Source organism: Poecilia mexicana, unplaced genomic scaffold (genome assembly GCF_051168715.1).
Source record: "Poecilia mexicana isolate PSO_F unplaced genomic scaffold, ASM5116871v1 scaffold_6, whole genome shotgun sequence".
NCBI lineage: Eukaryota > Metazoa > Chordata > Actinopteri > Cyprinodontiformes > Poeciliidae > Poecilia > Poecilia mexicana.
In genome coordinates, this window is record NW_028263375.1 from 9078655 (window position 1) to 9103870 (window position 25216).

At 39.5% G+C, this 25216-nt stretch overlaps 1 protein-coding gene across 1 annotated transcript in view; it reads left to right on the forward strand.

Annotated features, from left to right (window-relative positions):
- tspan18b (tetraspanin 18b) overlaps positions 1-25216 on the forward strand; it is a 60936-nt gene that overhangs the window by 17310 nt on the left and 18410 nt on the right. Inside the window, exon 2 of the mRNA XM_014983789.2 lies at positions 15586-15674. Within this exon, the coding sequence (XP_014839275.1) occupies positions 15672-15674 (3 nt within the window). The 5' untranslated portion in view covers positions 15586-15671. The remainder of the gene's footprint in view (positions 1-15585; positions 15675-25216) is intronic.

Sequence of the window (25216 nt, forward strand, 5' to 3'; positions counted from 1 at the left end):
GTTGTTGTCCCCGTCTTGTGAAACACAGACTTTGCTCTTTATATATGTGTTTAAGAAGAAGTGCGTTTGCTCCAGCGGCGCTCAGCATTTGTTCAGTTTGTCAGGGAGGCCGTCTGGGCCAAGCCCCCTGCATGCACCTCATGACATCAGGAGATGCTGTAACACGGATCCGCCTGACCTTTTCACATTTGGTACGCGACAGGGTTAGGATCGCTGACGAAAAAATTATTCTGACTTCAATTTTGTTATTTAAAAAGTCAGAATTCTGAGTAAAAAATTTAAAATTCTAAAAAAAATATATATATATTAGAATTTTGAGATTAAAGTCAGAATTCTGAGAAAAGTGAAAATTCTAACAAAAAAGTCAGAATTCTGAAGAAAAACTCACAATTCTGAGAAGAAGTCATTGCTTTCCTTAGAAAAAAAAATAAAGACAAGTGGCCATAATCCAGTTTTGTAAATTTTTTCACATCAACACCACATTGTATTTATTTTAACAAGATTGTTTGAGGTTCCCCTCCTGGCCTGTGGTGGCGCTGCACTGAAGAAAACGACACAAAAGCCTCTGAGCGTGACTTCCTCGTTCATGAAGTTTAGTCAGAAATGGAGAATGATCAGGTTTTATAGGATTTCTACTTCATCTTGACAAAAGACAATGAGCCATTTCTCCTGCTAGCGCTAAACTCATGCATTCCTTTTGATTGTATTTACCCAGAATGCAATGTGGTGTAATTCACTTCTGCTTTTGGAGCGGTCTTTGGTTGGCTTTCACATATGTATTATTCACACCTCGGACTTTGCAGGAAAACAAACTAGAGTTTGATTGGTGTGAATTTATCCTTAGCAGCCTAGTCAAAGTCCAGGTCTAAATCCACCTGAGGTGCCGAAGGTTAAAATGGCAGTCAAGATGTCCTCTGTCCAATCTGATAAAGCTTGAGCTGTTTTGAGAAGATTGATCAACATTTTCACCCTTTAGATGGTCAGAGCTGATGGATGAATCCTGCAGGATTTGCAGATTATAAAAGATTTAAGACGGATGAAAACAAATCGATTTCACCCTTTTTTTCAGATTATTATGTGTAAAAATGATATTTTTGAGATTTGTTTTGCCTTGCTGGTGCTGTTCAAATCATTGAGCAGCTGTGTTAACGCTCCATTTTTATACGTTGCTTTAAACTGTGTGACTAAAGAAATATTTTGCAGCTGTAAATGAGCTTTTTTTTTTTTTACCCACTTTCATAAACCATGCTTGTGCCCTTAAACAAGTAAAAACACTCCCACCCCTCAGTTCACCGCCAGACGGTCTCGTTCTTATTTATTTTTTTTAAACGGCTGACAGCTGAGTGACGGGTGGCCGGGAGGAAGATGCAGGTGTGGATCCTCACAGCTCTCTTCTCTCGCTGCCTACCAGCTTCTCCTCAGAAAGATGCTTTTTTTTTTTACTTGTTTCTATGACAACATGATCCTGACAACCCACTTTAATCACAGGTTGTTGATAAACCGATATTACCCGTTTGCTTTCTAGGAGAGTGGAGCAATTTCCTAAACCTTTAATTCACACATCGTCTTTTACCTCCAGATGTTTACAGCTTGATCTTGTTCCCATGGCAACCATTAAGATGGTAATGCTGGGAATATGATCACCTTTAAATTAAACAATTAGGAAAACAGGAAAGCACCACAGAGGCTGTCAGTTTGATTTACAGTAGATTGGGAGAATATTTCTACACTGTGAAACATTTACAGGTGGTTTATTTGAAAATGAAAGTCAACCTGCTGCCTTGAAAATGCAATTTAAGTCACAAGAAAATAGTTTTGGTTTCAACTCAGAAATTAAAGTTCATGAAGTTGATTTAACAACAAGAGAGAAGTTGACTAAACTTTGTTTTTAACTTCATTAATCTTGAATTGTGAGTTTTAACTTAATGTTGCAATTTAAACCAAATACTTATTTCACAAGAAAAGAACTGTCATTTCTCTACTATTTTACTCACAATATCAAGTTGACAATAGTTCCCACTCCTGTCTTTCTCTTCTTTCAGTTTTTTAAGTGCAAACCTAAAAACTCAGTTTATTCAACTCTTGGAGGTTTGACTAAATTGATAAAAAGTTAACACAACTTACTGCTGTAAGTTTATCTTTCACAAACTCACATTTAGGTTCAAAATCTAAAACTGGATAAATTTATTAAATTAAAGAGTTGAAGACAGTAGACACAACTAATGCGGCTCAAATGTTTTACAGTGTATTTCAACCAGTCTTATATCTTATCATTAGGTTGGGTTTACATCACTTCAAACTTGCAATAACACAAAATCCTACCAAATTTTTGGTCTAGTTTCTAGAGCAAATATCTCAGTTCACTAGAACAAAACTAACTTTTCAGTACCAAATAGGAGCTTTTTTAATCAATATGTTCTTAGTATTGATTAAAAAGTACAAGTTTCACTGCCAGATTATTTCACGTATGGGAAAATGTCTTGTTGTAAATGAATTTATCTGCCAATGGAACTTTTTAATCCAAATTAATTGATGTTTAACTCAAAACAAGCTCCCGTATTTTGCTGAAAAGTTGCTTGTCCGTCAGTTTTGTCTTGTTTCAGGTGTGCTCAGACATTTGCACTACAAAGTTCACAAATTCTTGGTAAGATTTAATGCTTTTGCAGTGATTAATCGTTATTAATCTCATAACACTTTTTAATCAGCACAACAAAACGATGCATTTATCAATTTGGAAATATTCTGTTGAGGTTTTCAAACTGCTACACTGGACTCCTGTGAATCACAACAACCCACAAACTGCTGAGACTCCCTTTAAAAAGCACCAAACGCACCTCAAACCAGGGTGTCCAAACCTTTTGCAACATGTTTGTGTGTTTGTTGGTCATCCCTCACTGAGTCCATGATATTTTTAGAAGGTCATCATGTTGTTAGATTTGCATAATCACGTTCATCTGTGAAAGTATTTCCTCCTCTGTAAACGGACTGTCTGTGGGTTTCTGTGGCTGTGCCGACTGTGCGCACCATCAGCAACAATAAAAACTCAAACACAAAAGGCGGCGCTGTAAATCGGCTGCAATTAGTGACCAAACCAGAAGGTTTTGTCAGCCACTTTCCATACGTTCTCCAGATGATGTCACATTTTTGCATTCACACACAAACGCAGCCCATCCATTTCAATTTAAAACCGCAACGCCCCCACCTCCCCGCACTTCAGATTCCCATTTAACCCCTGATGTTTTATGCATTGTGTTTTTCAGGCGGCACAGCTGAAGAAGTGAACTTTCTCACAGCCAGCACCGACTGTTTACATGCAGCTAATACGTTCTAAGCTCTGCAGATTAAATCTCATTTCTCTGAGTGCTTTTTGTGTCGAGCCAAGCCTGGTTTCTCCTGACGTCTCCTTGCTTGCGGCTCCCTTGGCTGTTTGAACAAATGTTTCTTAAAGTACTCCTGCATTTTCACAAGATTAAAACCCCCTCCCTCCTCTCGCTCCTCCATTTTTTTTCTACATTTCAGCGTCTTCCTGGCTCGCTCTGGGGCAGGATATCTCGTCAAAGAAAATCTTTCAACTCTTTCTCCAGCGCAGAGCTTGCTGGTAGAGGAAAGGAGTGCATCCTGAGGTTTTGGACTGAGCAGAGTTCATGCTTTCACACTTTAGAGTTCGTCTTTGTCCAGAATTCGTTTTTCTTCCTCTCCACATCCTTTCACACGCTGCCCATGTGATAAATCCAGTTTATTCCCTCGTGCTGCTGAAGCATATTAGTGAATTTTTGGCCGTTATTGTACATATATTTGACAGGATAAGGGACAAAAAAATAAACATTCATTTAGTTCTCCCTTTTTCTGTTAAGTTTAACCTGAAGCCTGTGAACTTTTCACATCTTACTACATGTTATGATGAACCAACACAGAGCAGTGTGCATGCTTTTGTATTCAGCCAACTTAGATCCAGTGCAGTCAGTTGTCTTCATGGAAGTATAACCGTTGTGAGCTTAGATATATTTTCAGTCAAATCAAATAATTTGTTTTTTATTTAAAGTATTCTAAAGTAAAATAAGCGTTTATTTTATCTCGATATTGTGAGTAAAATAATCTAGAAATGTGGCTCTTTAACCAGGTGAGGGCAGTTTTTTTTTTCTTGCATATTGTGAAATAATTATTTGGTTTAAATTGCAGCATTAAGTTAAAACTCACAATTCAAGGTGAATGAAGTTAAAAAACAATGTTTAGACAACTTGTCTCTTGTTGTTAAATCAACTTCATGAACTTTAATTTCTGAGTTTAAACCAAAACTATTTTCTTGTCGACTTGAATTGCATTTTCAAGGCAGCAGATGAACTTTTATTTTCAAGTTAAACCACTTGTAAATGTTTTACAGTGTAAAAAAAAAAAGATATTTACATACTTAGTTTTTGGCTGAAATTTGACTGTGTTTGCAAGCTGCTGCATCATCTGATTGCAGATTCTGAGGGATTTTGGGTCTTTATAAAATGTGCAGCTTTCGGAGGAGGTCCCAGTGTGGCGCCGAGGAAATGATCCAGAAGCAGAGCTGCTGGCTCTTGTAACCCAGTGGGACTCCTGCTCTGCTGCTCCTGTGCTGCCGCAGGATAAATCCACACAAACACCTTGCTGCACTCAGCGAGGCGCTCTTCTGTGCAGTTTGATTTTCTGTGAAGCATCTGTGGCGTTTGTGTACCGGCTTTCCTCCTAGCACTGATTGAAGATTTTCAGTAGAGCTTAATTACTGCTCAGCGACATAAAGTTTCCATATGTTGTTGCCTTGGCATGTTTTTGGAAACCATCAAGATGTAAACACGCAAATTGTTCTTAGAGATCAAGATTATGGAAATCTGTTTTAAAAACTTTGGAGACCAAAATGTATATTTTGACCAGAAATGTTAACATTTCCTCGTCTTTGTTCCCCTTCCAGTCTTGGGGATGAAGAATGTTGCATGTAAAACTTCCTCTAAACAAACGCTAAGCAATGCTGCATCACTGAGCTGAATGAGAGACGAAGTATATATCGGCGTTAACCTTGATGTCGGCTGATGTAAGTCAACTTTTAACACATTGGTTGCTGTTTGGTTTGGAAGAGGAGAGAGAGAACATTTAAGGCTGTGTTCACACTGCAGCCTGAAGTGACCCAATTCCAATATTTTCACCTTAATCCGACCTGTATCGGATCTTTTCCTGGCAGTCTGAACAACACAGATTGGACTTTTTTAAAATACGAACAAACCACTTGGACGTCCCATACGTGTCTGATCTTTATGTGACCCGAATCTGAAAGTCCAGGTCGCGTTCATCCATCCAGAACGTCATCGGTACTCAACAAACGTCACTATTCTGCGTCCTGATAGGCGCAAGCGGGAAGAAAAATGGCAACTATGGCGGACGATGATGAGGATAAAGTTGTTAATGTGTTGGCTCTAGTTGGACAACAACTTCAGAATCGTAAGCTAAGCTCCACCGTTGGCATCCACGTTTGTTTCCGTAAACACTTCTTCTTCTTCATGCACCCTCACTACTTGTGACGTTGTAGCGCCCTCTACTGCGCATGCGAGACACTTCAGGTCATTTGCAGTTCACACTGGTGAAGTCGCAAACATTTGGAAATGTGAATGACCACGCCAAAAAAAGGAAGAAAAAATTGGATTTGGGTCATTTACAACTGCAGAGTGAACATAGCAGTTCAAGGAAGCATAATCGGTCACCTTAAAATAAACACACACACACACACACACACACACACACCCTAACACTGTTTTCTTGTGATGGCAGCCAGTTATAGCTTCAGCCACTGTTTTGAAGTTCTTGTGTTTTTGGGCGTTTTTAGGATGGATGTGATGTAAACTTGTTTTGCGTTTCTGTCAGCCACAGCTGTGAGTCGTACTCGTTGCTAACCAGCTGATTTCTGAGGGATTTGTGAACATTGTTGCATCACTGCTGGATGTTCTCGGAAACAAACCCAGAATGTAAACCATTAGGTTTTGGACCTGAGCCTGTAATTTGGGCCGGACTCATTCTGTAACCACCAGGCAGCCGTCCAACTATCTCTATTCCTTTTTTATGTTGAGTCCTTTGTGTCAGGATTTATATTTTATACTCCCCATTCATTCCCTTCATGCACTATTATTTAATATACAGTCTGTTGGAAAGTGGCCTTGGAGCCTCAGCAATATAAAAACAAATCAAACATCAGAGCTTTGGCTCGTGTTGTTCAGCCCATAAACATTTCAGAGAAACTCATGCAGGAGCCCAGACTCGATGGCTTTTAGTAGTTTTTAATAAAAGAAATAGCTTTAATCTGGTGGCATTTTGCTAATTGTCTGTTTCCACTTCTTATGTTCACCACTCCACTGTTTATTGTTGTCAGCACTCCAAGCAGCTTTGTAGGTTGTGGCTGACATAACAGTTGTTTTGCAGTTTATGTTGCAGACAAAGAACACTTTATTTCCTGTTAAAATGTTTTTCCTTAAAATTTAATGCCACAGTGTTCCTTTTTTTCTAAGCAATCTGATTTCAGCAACTGTACAGGAAACCCAACCGCTCTATGGTATTTTAGCATCATTTAAATGAGAGCTAGAAATTGTTACCAGATGTGTTCTTAACACATGTTTAAGTGGCTGGCATGGCTTACAGAATAGCGCAGACCACATATCTCTACATCTGATGTGTTTGGAAAAATGTCCCATAGTTAGCCATGTCGGTATTTTTGGATTTAATGGCTGCTGGTTTGTGCTAAATCTCTTCATACAATCATCACTTGTGTAAGAGGTAATTTTCTGGAATCAACAGGAAACGCACTCATATCTGAGTTGAAAATGGCTGATTATTCTGGCAGCTATTTTTTATAAATACATAATTTTGACATTATCTACAAAACCTAAAAGTCTGTCAGCCTGGCAGGTATTCAGACTACTCTGACTTTCAGACATTTTGATAGTTTTGCTTAATTTGATGTATTTATTTCAAGCAGGTTTTTAAAAACAAGAAAATAAGCAATCAGTAGGACAGAGAAAACCTAACCAAGAATAAAATAATTTGTCTACCACACCTTTTCTGTTTGTTTTAACTCATAAACTTTTAATTTCCGATTTAAGATCAAAACAATTTTCTTGTTAACTTAAGTTGCATTTTCCAGGCAGCAGGTGGACTTTCATTTTCAAGTTAAACCACCTTTAAATGTTTTACAGTGCGTAGTACTGTCTGCAGGGGGTCGAATTGAACAGTTTTCATATATTTTTGTATGTTAAAAAGCACTTATCATTTCAAGGGGTGTTTTTAGGTGGAGTTTTCTTATTTTCAGGACTATATCACAACATTTTCTCTCTTTATTTGCCTATTATTGCAGAATACAAAACATTTTGTTGTTTTTGAGATGCAGACAGGCCGGATGGGATCTTTATCCCCGCTGAATCTCTCTGAGCTCTTCGCCGGCAGCACTCAAGCTTTCCTGGCTTCAGGATTTGACAGAGATGGAAATTGTTATCGTGAGTCTGTTGGACAGCTTGCGGGGCGTGTGGGCGGGGGCGGGAGGGAACAAACCAGGTTTAACAGCCCCCACTGTGTGTGTAGTAATGAACTCTTACCTTGGCTCGGAAGGCAGCGGCGCTGATATCCTCGCTGTGTTTTCGTAACCCTCGCTAAAAAAGGCCTTGCTCTTAATTGCGTCCCTCGGGTTCGGAGCGCTTGGTATTCACAGCCTTTCCTGTCCCTCACGTTGATCCTCTTCCTCTCCCGATCTTAACCCCATCATCCCTATTCGACAGGTCTTTCCTCTTTAATCGCCTGACTTCAAAGCGGCATTGTGATGCCCCCGGGGCGCCGAGCTCTTCGGAGACTCGGGGTGAATCTTACGGGCCTGGGAACTTGGCTGAAGGTGTGATGCTACATGAGGCCACAGCCAAAGTTATTAACAGAAGGTTGCTTGGTTGCTGCGCTTCATCAAGTTGTCACAACACTGCAAAAACACAAAGTTTACCAAATAATATTGCTCTAGTGTGTTGTGCAAATATCCTAGTACACTTGAAATAAGACAAAGCTAACATACAAGTAACTTTTCAGTAAGAAATCTGAGCTTGTTTTATGTCAGTAATTTCTTAATATTCATGAAAATGTATTAGTTCCATTAGCAGATTATTTCACTGCCAATATGGGAAAAATAGGGGTAAAATATTTCCCATATTTGGGAAAAATGGGAAAAATGTCTTGTTATAAGTGAAATAATCTGCCAGTGGAATTAGTTCTTGGTTGCTAGGCGACGTCCTGGGTTTGGCTGGGGTTGCTAGGTAACGACAAAGTGAAATAATCTGCCAGTAAATAAGGAATTATACTTAAAACAAGCTCCTATATCTGGCTGAAAAGTTACTTGTAAGTCAGTTTTGTCTTATTTCAAGCATTGTAAGATATTTACACAATAAACTAACCAAAAATACTTGGTGAGATTTTGTGTTTTTGCAGTGAAGAGATGTTGGTGTAGGTTTAGAAGCAAGTTGAACATATTTACAAGACTCTGAGTGTGGATCAAACCAGAGCTGATTTCTGAATTCACTGGATATTTTTTTCTCTTTCTTTTCAGAAAAGGAATTACAAATGACAGAGAATATTTTTGAAATGTGTTTTTATTTTACCCTTCACGTCTGTGAGTTGTATGATGAAGTGTCAGGGCCAGTCTATAGGAATTTCTCTTTAATTATGAGTCATAACACTAGATGAAAATTTGCCAGAACATCTCAAAGTTGATACGAAAATAGCTTGTATAATTAATTGTGTGTGTGTGTGTGTGTGTGTGTGTGTGTGTGTGTGTGTGTGTGTGTGTGTGTGTGTGTGTGTGTGTGTGTGTGTGTGTGTGTGTGTGTGTGTGTGTGTGTGTGTTGGAGTTTTCATAAAATGATTTTTTCATTCTTCTGATATCAGAACTTTCTTCTGGTGATATTTTATTCACGTTGCCACATCTGTATTAGGTTTTGTCGTAGAGTTGACCTGAATAAGAAACGCTTGTCAAACAAGATGGCGGAACAATGGAAACGCAAGGAGTGAATTGGTGGGGGGAAAAATCCAGATTTTCCAAAAATAAAACATTGAAAAACCAAAGATTAAACTGATTTATCGCCCATATCTTCTCTGAGTGCTGGGCTTTAATGAAGGCATCTTTTGCAGAGGTGAGAGACAATCTGCTGCAGAACCTGCCAGCCAGACGAGTGATCTGGCCAACGTTCACCTCAAAGGGGTCGACACCACGGCGTCTTTCATTTGCATCACAATACCTAACTCACAACACATCCTCCTCAACTTTTCATTCAGTCCCAATATGATTAATGCCTGGAAAACAGTGGAAACTGCTTAACGAGTCCAACTTCCACCTTTTAGCTGAAGTGATTCTGTATGCTATTTGTGTGGAACCCCCCAGAGTCTGCAGTGGAGCCGAGAACAAAGAAAACAGTGGGGAGCGGTGGCCAGAGAGGGAAGAATGAATGATTATCAGTGTGGTGCCCTCTGATCAGTGTGGGGATTGTTTCTCCATCGTGGTAGTTTATCTTTATCTCCTGTGGCTGACTTACACTGTTGGATCAATAAATCCAGATGGAGTTAGGCGATAATTCTGCCTCAGCATTGCCCTCATTAAAGCGGACGTTCAGGAGATATATAGCTGCCGGCATGTGCCATTTTTTCCATTTCTATAATACAGCAGTTGGATAGATATGAACTGCTGGGGGTTGGTGAGACCAGACCGAAGAAAAATGACATCCAAATGGCTACAGACTCGTTTCTTTGTTGAGGCGTTTAATAAGATTTCATTGAACACTGTAAAACATTTACAGGTGGTTTAACTTGAAAATGAAAGTTCACCTGCTGTCTTGAAAATACAATTTAAGTCACAAGAAAACTGTTTTGGTTTTAACTCAGAAATTAAAGTTCATGAAGTTGATTTAACAACAAGAGACAAGTTGTCCAAACATTGTTTTTAACTTCATTAATCTTGAATTGTGAGTTTTAACTTAATGCTGCAATTTGAGGCTTCAACATTGCCTTGTGTGTAAACAATATCGAGTTAATTAAATAGATGAGACATAGCCTGATTTCCAACACATTTTTCCAGGCTAGAACTATTCAACCTTGAACAACCATAAAAAGAAATCCATGGATGCGAAGTGGAAAAATTTAAGAGGTTTGTTTTTGACTAGAAAGAAGCTGATTCCCGCCCAAAGATCCATCACTTCCTGCCTGTTTCTTTGCCACTTCCTGTCCTCAGAGGAAGAGAACTGACCAAACTACCTGCTGTTGTGTGACCTTTGACATTTCCGACAAAGCTTCCTTCCTGATCAGAGTGAGACCAAGAGAAAATACAGCCACTGAATGGGCACACTTCATTCTTTTTGCTAAAAACCGATGTTATAAATGTCTGTTGGAGAATTTCTCATTTCTCAGCTGATATAAAGACGTAGTGGCAGAATACTGGGTCAACTGGAAATATATCTTCATCTTTAAGTAAGCATGTTTTTTATCTGCTTTTATTAACTGTTGTTATACCTGCAGCTGACAGTTTAGGAAATTGGATGGTCTGAAAGTAATGATGACTGGACACAAATGAAAAGCTCTATCTGAAGCCGAATTGATTTTCTCCTTGTCACGATGTTGTTAATCTTTGGAGGGATCTGGCTGTCTGTCTTAGTGATTACAGTGTTTTGTCGTTCCTTCTGCCTTCAAGAATTTATTTTAAATAACTTCGACTGATGAGACTAATGAAACTTTCAAGAAAACCTCTGCGGTTAAATCGGAGTGAAGTTTTCGGTTCAGTCATAAAATACACAGAAAAAGTCGGAATACGGTTTAAACAACATTATAATGTAATATTTTATAACTTACTACACTCGGCAGCAGAAATGTTTTTGTACTTCTGATGGAAATTTCAGGTGGTATAAAAAAAGCCTTTATAATATTCATGATTTGCTTATGGCTCTCAAATATTTTACTTGAAGCATAAAAATTTGCCAATGAGCTTAAATGCCATTGGCAAATTGGCGAGAGTGATTTGTTCAGAAGCGACCCCGTTGGGGTGGATGTATGGAGAGCCATTTCAGCCAAAATTAAACTCATTGACGTAGTCAGCTGTAGTTGTCATGCCAGGCCACCAGATGGGGGTGTCATTGGCGTCTTTTGACCCTTGGCTTCAACCTCTTTGTAAACAATAACCAGTCGACATGAATACCTTTGGGGATCATTTATCAGATGTGGTGAGGAATTAAATTTGTGTAATTCTTCATAAAATACCGACAAAGATCGTGAAATGTCTCACGGTGTGTGTGAAAAATGTGTGTGAATACGAACTTCCTTCAACCACGTGATCGATCTCGTCGGTTTTGGGTGAAGTGTGGGACATCTTTTAGCCTTTAGCATGGAGATGTGAAGTCACAATCACATTCCCTATCAAACAAAAAGCATGGAGGACTTTATAATTTCTGTTTTGAGCCAGTAGCATGGCGCCCAGGCTGTTAAAGTGAGTGCTACAAGTTTGCATCTGTTTTTGAGACTTTTATTTTGAAATACAGTCGTAGTTTTAGAGTTGTTTCACAGAGTTGGCTAAAACGGTCCGTTACTCTTTGGTCTGGCTGATAATCAGGTGAACAATCCTCTTTCTCTTTTAAATAGCTTATGTTACAGTGTTTTAGTGACCCGGAGGAGAGATTTTAGAGCTTTGTTCCCAGAAAACATCTTATAGATAAGCACCACTTGGAGTTAGATAAGCATTAAAACATAACATAAAAACACATCACTTACCTCTAGCTCTGTTGAGTAGCTGCTTCAACATTCTGCCTTCAAAAATATGTTTTTAATATTATTTACTGGTTTAAAAAAAGTCTTATTTTCTGATATGAAATATTTCTAAGTGACCAAATCAGTTTTTCCTTTCACTAAGAGAAAGTCTTATTTCTTCATTTAAAATCAAGGAAAAACCCCAATACATTTCATGACAAAACATATATTTCTACACAGATTGTTTAAGATGAATAATCCTTATTCTTCTTGCCAAAATTGCTAAAGTTTTTTCTCGTTTTAGTCAGCTGCAACCCCCTGATTACTGCACACATCAGCATGCATCCCTGACCTTCACGCTTGTTAAAGGAGATCAGCAGCAAATATGATACTTATAAAAACAAGCAAAAATGCAGCTCAACAATTTACTTACCGACTCTCAAACACTTCCAAGATGTCAAACAGGTGGTTGTGCCAGAGAAACTGTTTTTATTGTCTTCATGCTTTTAGCTTAGCTACAATATAGGGTTTTTATTCCATAGGGTGAGTTTATTATAATAGGGTTTTATAGGCCTGGCCACCAGGCTTTACTTCTGCCCCCACCAGGCTAAGCATTGCTTATTTATTTCAGTTTTTTAAAAAAGTTTGCATTTTTAGAGCTTATATTTGGTGTTCTAGTATTAATATTCCAATAAGACATAATTATCAAGTGATATTTTCAAATTTCCTGTCAACTTTGAACATTTTTTAGCTCAAAAACACAGTGGGCTGCTGGATGAGTGACTGCCTTTGCGTCCCAACCACCGGGGGAAACCCTGCATAATGAAAATTAATGGGATTTTGAGGGCTGCACATTTTTTGGTGGGAGAGTTGTAGTGGGAGCTACGATTAATTATTTTAATTTCCAATGTTTTCAGTGGAGAAACAAGATAAAAACTGCTTTAAGCAAATAAAATCTGTATTCAGATGCTACACTGTAATTATGACACAGAAGGTTGATCCTGTTTGCTTATAAAGATTGATGGAATACAATCACCACCGTGACGATAAAAGGATATTTTCTTGATTTGTTGGGAATAAAAAAAATGTGGAAGCTCCTGCTTTTAACCACGTTGACAGACAGACGCTAATGATGCAATACTATTGTCAGAACCTGAAATATCAGCAGACTCTAATCAATGCCTGCCTTGGTGTTTCAATCGCCCACAATACTCCTGAGCTTAAATGTCACTGGCAAATTGGCGAGAGTGATTTGTTCAGAAGCGACGCCGTTGGGGTGGATGTAGATGAAACCTTTGTTGGCGCCCCGGGCGGCCTGGCCTTTCCCCCCCCAGAGACTCCGTCCTATTGTTGTGCTTTCTCAGACGTCTGCGCCGATCTCCATTCGCACCCCCATAACCAATTCAATGAGGGCTGCCGCATCCTATCGGCGCTCCTTTCATATGAAGGGGTTTCCATGGAAACCGGGAAAATATTGCAGGACCCTCCGCACTGCTGCTCTCCACCCGCTAATAGTCCTCCTAAACAGAGGGTTCAAGAGAGTCTACCTCTGCAACAGGCTTCAGGGTAAAATCTGATCACGCAGTGTCTCAGTGCCATTACAGACCGAGATAATGACGATTACTTACTCATCTGCTGCTTTTGTAATGTCTCAAACAAGCTGGCACTGGGATTACTGCACTGCACTACCTGGGGATATGTTAGCTGGGCCATATGGTGATTTAAAGACAGTTGTTTTTTTGTAAATGACTCTTTCAGCGTGCAGAGTGCATCCTCACCCTCCCTGCATGTGTGAAGCCGGTGTTATTGATTCTCTCAGCGTGGGCGCTTTCAAGCTCCCACGATAAGAGACTGTATCATTCCAGTGCATCTCCCCACTTCTGAGATTTGTCCCTCTTCGTCACTCTGGCTTTGATTGCCTCTTCCAGATGCAATCAGAGTCACATATTCTCCATGGGAGGAGAGGACGTGATGCTTTCACTCTCGCTCGGGTTTAGTATCCTGCCGAATGTGATGTCAGCTGGAAATGGACCCTTGGAGAGTGACGTCAAGCGAGCATCTCCCTGCTGGAGGGCAAAAAGCTGCTGGCTACCAATGACTAGCATTGGTTTTCGTTGTCAATATAACGTGCTAAATCTTAAATGTACGCCTGATGTATAAAAGAAAAAGGGACGCAGTGCTGCTTTGCAACTAATTGTCAACACTAAGATTACTAGATAACATTAGGAAAAAGTTTTAATTTAAAAAAAATGGCGAGGAAGAGGGAAGTAGTTCAGTTAGGCTAGCTTGACTTTGACAGTTGTATCATGTAGATGTGATGTGGAATTCGGTGTGTTTCGGTTTAGATAACAAATTTAAAAAAAGACAACCTAAACACCAACTCTGACAGATCGTCAGTAGAGCAGCTGTTTAAGTTAGCTTACCAACCACCGCAGTGTTAGCTTAGCTAATAGCAGCGGAAGCTAATCTGCCACAGCGTTAACTTTTTAACTTATTAAAAAGCGTTAACTGGAAATTAAAATAATTCATCGTAAACATGAAGCCTAAAAATATAAAACCAACGGACTTAATGTTCTGTTCTTTGTGTGGGAAGCGTTTAAGTGTTTTTGGTGTTGAGTCCCGATATGCAGAGTGGCGTTGTTGTCGGTTGCTATGGCAACGAATCTGCGCGTAGCGTAGCCAACATAAAGAGCGAGAAAAAAATGGTTTTGAGTTGTTCTTTAACGGTTTTTCTGCGTTATTTTCCCTTTGCTGTGTCTCACTGCGATAAATTAATAATACCAACATCTCCAGGTTTTATTTACTTAACGGAGCTTTTCTAAGGCGGCAGCGCGGCTACGTCAGAGAATCATCTTTTTGCCCTCTGGCGCTGTGCGCATGCGCGAAATTTCCGGATGTAAACATGAACTCCATCAGCAGGAATACTCCAGGGATCTTCTCCTTTCCTGTTCCTCGTCAGGATGAAAATGCCCTGCCAGCTCGTTGCACCAGCTAACTGCGCGCTGCTTCGTGTCTTTCAGAAAGACAGGCAGCGCTCTCCATTATTGGGTACCGGCTTGTCAGTGCCAGCGCTTTGAAACCGGCTGCAAAGAGTAGTCAGTCAAAAAATCGGGCTGCCGACTATTTTTGCACACAGAGGCTGGAGGAGCAGCGGTTTAATTGGGGCTCATTGCCGTATCGTTATTTTCAGCTGGAAGACAGTTGTGGCAAAAAAAAAAAAAAAAAAAGCCATTTAAAGACAGGAAAAAGTTTAAAGCGTTTATGCTCATTAGACACACATGGCTGGAGACACTTGCATTGACAGTTAGTCAGCAACGTGTGCTAAGGAAGGAAAGTGAATAATGCATGAGTTCAGACGCTCCTCAAGGTCAAGCCATATGAGGAGAGTGCTGTGTGCTGGGTTTACTAATAATGGACAATTAACCTTAACCTTACTTTACTACCGCGAAACAGTTAATAGCCTTTTATTTGGATGCAACATTAGTCTGAACTGTTGCTATTAAAGTTGTCTTTTATTGCTTCTGATGCTGTTAACATTGGTGAGAAGTGAAGTATTCACACAGATGAAGCACTTCTGCCTTATATTAGAGCGGCGCTCGGGGCTAAAGCTTCATACATAATAAATGCAAACTCTGTCATTTTAAGTGGCCCAGAATTTCCCTTTCTGTGGGTTTTTTTTTCTCTCCCACTTTCATTTTGCTCAGATCGATTATAAGAAAGAATTGCCACATTTATTTCTGCTTTCCACTCCTTTGCTATTTATTCACCTCATTGGCTCGGTCCTAACATGTTTTTTTGTTTTTGTCTTGTGTTTCTGTCCTACAGCCCATGAAAACAGGAGCTGGGGGAGAAAAGCAGGACAAGTCACAATCAGTTTCACCTGAACAAAGACGAGCAACAAAGGGATCCGCATGGTATGGCTGAGTTTCATCTTCAAATGCTGCGCATGTGACGTTAAAAAAAAAGAAGAAGAAAATCCACCACTTTCATCTCCAACACATATTTGTGTTTCAAGCATACTGGTGCCCTTTGGTTTTCTGCAGTAATGCATAGCTGCTGCCTTGAGGGATTCCAGCCTCTGCACACACGTGTAAAATCAGTGAGAATCACAGCAGAAAGAGCTTGTTGACAGACTCTTTTCAGCAAGATGCTGACAGCACAAGCGAAAAGCCATTGTTACCGACGACAGGAGGCAGAGTGCCGGAGCGAGAGCTGCTGCTGCGGCTGCAAAACAGACAGAAAGGCTTTCGTCCTTTAACCATCACAGCAGGCTTGTGCTGCTTTATTGTTAGACTCTGATTTGCATTGACATTTGCAACATTAGTATTCCAGGCATGGCGGAGCAGCAGACATGTAAAGACTGAAAGGTTAAAGGGGAGTTCAGATCCGCATGGATCAGCTGTTAACAGCCATAAGACAAAACAGACAAATGCTACGCATTAAGGCATGTAAATCAATTGGAATTATTTAGCTGATAATATAAACTACGAACAATGCTGCTCTTTTCAATGTTTACTTCTGTTACAGACAGCTGACTAAACACTGACTTTTCACTTGATAATCCGGTAGACTCGGTTTGATTGGGGACCAAAATTGCAACATTTGTTAAATGTTTAGCTGTGGTTCATATTCACACTGCACTCTATCAAACAAACTAAACTAACTTTAAAAAAGCTCCTCGCCTGTGGTGGCGCTACACCAAGAACCACTGAAGGAAATGAGACAAAAACACCTGAAGAAGACATGAGAACAACCTCCTTCTTCATGAAATGTAAACAGAAATGGAGTGGTGTCAGATTTTGGTGATTGTAGGATTTCTTTTTTGTCTTTGGTAAAAGGTGACGAGCCATTCCTCTTACTAACTCTAGACTCTTGCATTTGTTCTAGTTGCATTTACCCAGAATGCCCTGCACTGTAGTCCACTTCCTGCTTGTACAGTGGTCTCCAGTCCACTTGGTGTTCACATAAGCAGTCAAACCGCACCAGAATTCACTTCAATTGAACCGAAACCTAGATTTGTGGCTTTTTATGGTCTGCATCACAGTTTGATTGTTCATTCACACCTTCCCAAACAAATCAGACTTCTTGTTAACAAACTACAGTTTGACCCAAGCAAACTAAACAGGGCTGGTGAAAATGCACCCTTATAGTTCTGTTGAGTTATTGATGGGTTTTGGTCATTAGGCTCTTAGGAAACATTTTAAAAGGTTTTCTTTTACTTAATGTCAATTCTTTTCTTAAAATGGCAATGTAACATCCATTATTTACTAATTTGTGAAAAAATGACCTGTGTGGTTTTATGGCATTAACCCACAAACTTAAAGAGCTCTGGTCCAGTGGTGTCCAGAATCAGTCCTCAAGGGCCAATTTCCTGCAGGTTTCAGTTCTTTTCCTGGTTCAACACACCTGTATCAAATGACGGTTCATTACCCGGCCTCTGCAGAAACCTTAACATGCTCAGATCATAGATGGACCATTTAAATCAGCTGTGTTGGAGCAGAGATGCATCTAAACTTGGCAGGACACCGGCCTTCGAGAACTGGAGCTGGACACCCATCCAGCACTTTCTATTGGGTCTCAACAACTGGAACGCCATGAGATAATTTTTTGGGGGGGATTTTAAAATCTCTGGATAGCTTGACACAGGAAACCCACTTGTGGATTTTCCAGTTCAGGACTTCCCTCCTGCACTTTCTGGTCTCTCATTAGAGGGAAATCATTAACATGCCATGGCACTAAATTTTAGTGGTTTTGAAACTGCATCTTTTTAAAAACCCTGGTATGTTTTGGAAGCGGTAACCTTGTTCTAAAAGATTGGATCTTCAGACTGTTTATACCTAAATCAGCTGGATTTTCATTACTTAAACGTCCCTTTGCTGCTATTAAAGCCTTCACTTGTTGGCGTACTGGGAACCTTCAGGGATCCAGTCCCGGGTGGTGGATCGGGTTTTATGTCACTGTTCTGGTTTTGAAAACTACAAGCAGAGCACACACTACAAACAACGTACTGGACAGTAAATCCTTACTACTAAAAATTAATTGAGCGATTACCATTTTCTTTGAAATAAATACATCCAGACTTGCTTTGAAATTTCAATAAAACACTGAATTAAAGTCTAAATTACCACCTAAGATTCAAAGGAACAAGCTTCACTCGACACAGATAAATCAGGTTGGTCTTTTTATTATTTTAATAATAAAAAGACCTTGATCAAAAAAAAAAAAAAAAAAATCAGGTTGGAGTTGGCTTCTCTTTGACGCGGTTCACCGTTTCCCCTCAGTCAGAGCCTTTCTTGACACGTTTGAAGTTTAATGTATTCAAAGTGCGGAAAAAGTGAGAGAGAAGTGGAAGGGAATCACAATGACAGCTCTGCTGTTGTGATGATTTCATGCAGAAAGTAAAAGGAAGCACTCAGGAGGAAGGTCGCTCCTTCAGGGATTTATACGAGTATTTGTTTGTCATTTCTGTAGGAATACACTGCTAACGCTACAAAAAGACAAAATCTTACCAAAAAATGTTTTTTGAGTTTTCACTGCAATATCCCGAAATAAGACGAAAGTAACTTTTCAGCAAGAAACAGTGGTTTAAGTCAATAATTAATTAAACAAATACTAGCTCCACCAGCAGATTATTTCTTGTATAATATGGAATGAATGTCTTTTTCAGTGGAACCAATACTTTTTGTGAATATTAAGGAATTGTTGACTTAAAACAAACTCTTATTTCTTGCTAAAAAGTTACTTGTAGGTGTACTGAGATGAAACTAGAGCAAAAATACCTGGTAAGATTTTGTTATTTTGCAGTGAGCATATCTGTACAAAAGTTTTCCCATCAAAATCTAGACTTCAGAGTGGGCAGAAATACGACTGTCACAATAACAAATAACTCAGTTAATCACATGATAAATTTGTCTATTTGTCTGATTTATCCTTTTTTTCTGTTTTCTTTTCCTCTTTTTACCTAAACGTGGATGATAAAACTTTTCAGTCTGGAGTTTTGCTCTCAGCTAGAAAATTTAGTTTACAGAGGCTTTATAATTAATTTTAATTTGTTCTTTCTTTTGTTTTATTTATTTATTTTGGATATTCAAAATGTCTTGGTTCCAGTGTTAAAAGTTCATTAGAATTTAAAGTGTATTGATATTTGAGAATGTGTTCTTGCATTATTACACCCTTACCGTTATATCACCTCAAAACAATATTATCGTTTATCGCGATAACTTCTGGGACAATTTATCGTCCAGTAAAATTTGCCATCATGACAGACTTAATTACGTCCCCGTCTTTGAAGCTGCTAAGCTTGTTGTCGTAGGAAGAGACCAGACATCTGCGTCACCACGAAGGCATCTGAAACTTCTCCTGTCATTTCCATATTCTATGAGGCGTAATCAGCGGTAGCAGAACCGCCCTGTGCAACAATATGGACCTGTAATCACACGGGGCAGAGAAATGTCTGATACAGAGCTGAGAGACACGTCAATGCTCCAGGCTTCAGACCAGTGGGTCGAACATAAGGAATGAAACTGTGAACATAAAATGCACAAACGAACAAACTTGAATTATTCATCAAATGCTGTTATACAGGAAATAATAATTACCCCAACCAGTTGCTCTGTTATCACACTGTCTCAGCGTTATATTAATAAGCACTGACAGTACAAGCTGTCAGTGCTTATTAACCCACCCAGAGACATTAACCCACTTTGTTTTCTTCTGCAAACATTAGCAGCAGAGACTGGTTTTTATACGGTTATCTCTGTCATCTCCCACCAAACCACATTCGGAACCGTTTCCCTCCAAGCTTTGTTTGGATCGCTTTAAACTCCAACTCGTTGCAGAGACTGGGTTATGCCGTTGGTCTTTTCCACTCACCCTTATCTTGTTGAACCTTCACTAACTTTCGTTCTCAAGGTTTTGGATATGTGTGCGTGGCACGCAGCCATCTGTGAGTGATGAAACAGGTTTCAGGCTCTCCACACAAGGGAGCAAGCTGTATCCAAACTAACATATGGCCTTGTACCAAAGTGTGACTGATTGTTCATTAGACAAATGGCGGGCCAAACTGTGCTTCCCCCCCCTGTTGTAAAGTGCTCCCCTGTGCTCCCTTTTGTTTTCCAACAGGAACTAGCATTAGGAGGAGATGCCAAACACCGTCCTGCAGACAAAGGCCACTTTAGCAGCATGTCTGGGTGGCCTTACAGATTACTGTAGTGTGGAAGTTGAGAAAGCAAGCATGTGAAGGTGAGCAAATGTTGCCAGGGAAGCGATAGCTGCGGTTTTTAGAGGACTTGGTTGCATGATACAGAAACTCAGGTTAAGAAAAAGAGGAAATTTCAAATATTGTAGCGTTGAGGACGAAGAGGAGCAACTCAGTCATTTGGCAACATTTTGAGTCCAGCAAAGATGTTGGAAGTTGGGTTAGCTTGCACTTCTAAAATCGTATCGTATCTTGTGATGCACTTGTCTGTATTTTTCAGTATGGGTGTTGCTCAGGTGGTTTCTTTAATATGGGTAATTAATATAATACAAGTTCCACCTGCCTGCGATCATCCACACTCTGCCAGTGATCTTATAATGGTAGACTGGGAAAAACTGAAGTAGCAGCACTTTTCCCCTGCCATTCACTAGATAATGAGAGCCTGCATTGTGTAGTTGCAGAGCAAAGCTATCAGAAGCCTTCCCTGCTTGTGAGAAAGTCGGTCTGCTGTGAGCAAATGCTCACCAGCCACTTTTATTGCTGGTATCGTGTTAAACCCCTTGTTGCTTTCAGAACTGCCTCCGCTTTTCGTGGCAAAGATTCAGCAACTTGTCAGAAACATTCCTCCAGAGATTTAGTTTCATATTGACATGATGGCATGTGGGCTCATGGGGAACCTGTTATCGTGTTCGAAAGCCAGTGTTGGATGATTTGATTGTTCTGCTGGTAGAAGACGTGCTCAGAGATGGTCTGTTGTTCAGAAATTACTCATTTTATTCTCACAAATGTTGCTTATTGGATATTTTCTCTTTGTTTGCACCAATCTTAGCAAACCTGGGAGATTTTTTCTTTTTTTGTGGAAGTCCCTTCAGATTAGAGTTGGGTGATAACTAATTACATTTACTCAAATGCATTTACTGGAGTAATTTTTTTTTTAAAGTGTACTTTTAGGAGTATTTATTATGCTTTACTTTTACTTGAGTAATTTTATTATGAAGTGTTGCTACTCTTGAATAAAATTTCTGTATTTTCTAAACACTGAATGAACAACAAACCAAAGAAAATCACCAAACACAGACACACACGTCCAGTTTTTGTTAGTTTCATAAGACTTTTTAGTTAAAGAAACTGATTTGGAAACATTTTCTTTTGTTATTTTTTTACTTTTACGAATTATTGTCTTTTTTTTTTTTAAATACCAAAAATTCCACTTAACTTTACATATTGGTCCATTTCATAATGTAATATTTAAATATTAAATGATTGATCATTTCATTAGTCAGTCAGTACTTGAGTAGACTTTTCACCAAATCCATTTTTACTTTTACTTGAGTAACAACATGTTTCCGTAGTGCTACTCTGACTTAAGTGCAGTTTGTCGGTAAGATTAGCATTTTCTCAAAAAGGACATATTATGCAAAATAGTTACAGTCCATTATCGATTTAGCGAGTAACAAAAAGTCACAATTTACGTCATACATAAGTGGAAATATTACAAAGTTTCTAAAGTAGCACCACAAAAAAATCAGAAAAATAATCACCAGATCCTGGAGTGGCTGGTCAATGTGAACAGATGTTCAATACTAATGATAAGAAGCGCTTATTGAATCCAGAGACAGCTATTTATTAATATTTGAACAGGTTGTTGATGGGTTAATCAATTCTGGCCCAGTTTGAGAACATTGGTGATCTTGATGTGCTTGATATGGAGGTTAAAAAAGCAAAATACCAGGAACTCGAAGAATAAGCTACTGAAAGTAGAATTTGGCAAAAAAGAAAGAGCAGATCTGCAGAGAAATAATTCCCATGTTGTGTAATTATGAATCACTTCATTTTGAATTGAGTTATAACCCAGTTTTCTGGAAATCCCCCAGGATCATGTGTCATCCTCCCCCTGTATTAAAGAAGGGAAAAAACTGTAAAAGCGTTCAGAAGTGTTTATGTGGAGTACCACATGCCCTCACTGCTGCAGGACCAGCGGCCGACTCGGAGCTGCAGCTCCAGGCGATCAATGCATCAATGACCAGCTGTTATCGATCCCAGCTTGTATCTTCACTCACCCAGATAGAGGCGGTGAAGCAATTAAATAAAAGTCTCTGGTAAGACAAAGTGAGGATCACAAACACATGTTCAGTGCAGACGAAAAAATCAGTTTGTTTACCTCACAAATCAACCACTTGTGTTAAATATCAAGCAGAAATCAATGCCTCTCACGTTCGCCCTATCTTTCTAATCCAAGGATCTGGGGAATCGACTCGCTGAGTCTCGGCAACAGCTTGGCCTGTGCTAACAGCTGGATCCGCGCCCAGTTGGGATGTGAGGAATGTGGCCGGCGGTAATGTTAACTTCACATGGCCCTTCTGTTTCTGTCTGTGCATTTGTTCGTTCTGAATGTGCTTTCTGGTTATTCAGTCAGGAGAGCATCAGCTGCCTGGTCAGAGGACTTCAGCCCTCAGGGTTTCTATAGCATCGTTCCCATGTGAATGGATGGGTGTGTGCCGCTCAGCTCTTACAGGAGCAACGGTATTAAATAATAGATGACCTGGTGGATTGGAGCTAATTCATTATAGCCAATTAGTTGCACCACTCTTATATTATGCATACTGTAAAAAGACTCATTAGGCAAAGGTTCACTGAGAATGAACTATTGATGTGTCCCTTAGCTTTTAATCAGCATAAGAAATATTAATATAGCTTGGCAGGTTCCTGAACTCTCAGTCCCAAGGGTTGTTCTTTGGTGGTATTTGGTTCTTTTGTGGTATTTGCTTGTCAATTATGCTAAATAACAAAGACAGGAAAGCCTAACCGTGTGGTCCACAGAGGAGGATGGAGATTCTCAGATTCAGGTGGTGTGTCTGGCGGCCAGAGGAGGAGACGCTACGTCAAGCAACAATATTTGCTTTTTCTACTCTTTTTGCAAAGATTTTGACTAGATTTAACAGTTTAACCCTCACTCTTACTGCAACACTCAGGGAGAGTGCGGCAGATGTTACGGTCGGCCAACTGGGTTGACCCATCAGCTCTTCAGTTCGTGAAACCACAAAAAAAGCTCATGAACCGGCGACCCACTCAGGCAAGATCCAAACGACCTTCTTAGAACTACAGGAGGGATCAAACTCCAGTTATTCATTTGCAGCTCACAGAAAAAGCTCACAGCTGCTTTACCTTCAGTGAACTTCAAAGCACTTTGGTGCGACGGCCCCGCCCATGGCTCATTCCCTCCTAATTGGAGGTTCATTAAGGGACATGCTGGTCCTCTAGGGGAGCTCATTGCTAGAGGATTTCAGGTGTTTACTTGCTGTGGATGATTTAGGAAGTCACGGAGAAATGGGAAAATGGGTTTTTAATTGAGATAAAGGGTGATGCGGCATGCGTGCGGTCCCTCAGTGTCGTCTGAGGGTATTAGCGCACAGAGCATTAGCGTGCCCGCCACATCGGGGCTCCTGGGACCTCAGAGCGGACCCCAGGGTTCAATTACAGGTGATCATTTAGAGGGTCAATGGCATTAAAGCAGGTCAAGTTTTACTTCTTACATTTTCAAGAGGGTTTCATTGCTAATGATTATCTGTTATGCAGACCTGCGCCCAAGATGAAGTAGACCGACTGGTTGGTGGAGGTGCAGACAGGGTGTCCTTGTCAATGTAATCCATTTATCCAGGGGGAGGCTGCTGGAGCAGAGGCATATGGATTCAGCTTATTAATTGTACCAAATGAGAGATTTGTGACCATTTTTAAGGTTTTGACCTGCAAACGCCTAATTAAGCCAGGTGCAATTTCTCTTTAAGACCTATAACGGCCTTCATGATATTTTTTTTTTCCAGCTTTTCTTCTGTGAGCGGTCATTAAATTATTTATATTAGGAGCTGAGGTGACCGCACTCTGTGTGAGAGAGGGAGCCGTCACTGTAAAACAGAGAATTGGTCTTTAAACAAAGACAAAATGTAATTTTAAAGTCGATTAACCATCTTATGTTAGCAATTAGCACAATTATTGCAGCTTGCATTAAACCTTGGTTTTTATGTTTGGTCCTCATGGATCTCAAAGGTGCCGCATTTATTACACTCAGAAGAAATCTTGGTTTTATTTGCACCTAAATAAAAACAGCTCTGCAGCTCTGGAGGCTCCATTTACTGTATTTGATTAAAATTTGGAACTTGGATGTGCAAATGAGCTCAAACCTAATTGAACAGAAACCATTTGGATCTTTTAAATCTACTCAGTAACAACTAAGCTAATTAATGCACCAATTATTTCTGTACGTTGTGTACAATCAAATGTTTGAGTAACATACTAAATATAGTCTGACAAATCTAATGACATATGAATCATTAAAAATGCATGTAAACTATAATGCACGCATCCCTACGTCTTTTAATCAAGGCAGCCATATTGGATGTTGAGGTCGTCAAAGTGACGATTTTAGATTTTTCTCAGTTTCTTGAAAATGTTATCTCTGAGTAAAGATGTAAGTCATGGCTGCATTGCAATCAGTACCAATATTTTCCATCTTCTAGTTCCTCTTGTATTTGTGTTTTTGAAAAGTCGCTCAGTGTGGTTGTGTTTGTAAAGCTCAGTATCTACTCAGGTGATACTTCAGGTGAAAAGTTTATGAAACATTACCCTAACGAATATAAACCCTGACCTAGACACAGACATTTTGAAAAGAGTGCCATTTTTTCCAAATCCTGCATATTTCATGACATAAAGACTGGAAACTAAAGAAAAAAATAAACCAGAACATTTTCCCATGTACACTTAATTTCAACATGAGTTAATGATGCATCCAGCCAAGAACTATGTTTTTTGTTTATGTTTAAACCAACCAGTGCCTGGTCTAAAAGTCTAAAAAAAATGTCAAAAACAATTAACCAAAATTCAACTAGGTTATTTTTTTCAGTTGTGATATTGCAGTAATATTTAAAATGTGTATTTGAGTGGAATAACGTATTAAAAATGGATACATATTATTAGATATTAACAGTTCTTGCTGTGGTGGAACATTTATAAAAGACACACTTTCTATCTAATCTGATCTGATTTTCTAGTAAACTCAGCGAGATACTTCCTGGATACCACCAGAGGCGACACTCGGATCGTTTGCATCAAATATAAATGAATAACTACTCAACTGAAAAGACACTGGATTTGTAATCTAGAGGTCTTGAGTTTGGAGACCAGTGTTTTCCAATCTCTGCTTAAAAACATCTTTGTTTTGACTTGTAACAAACCTCCAGTTTTAAACATAAAAAATGTTTAACG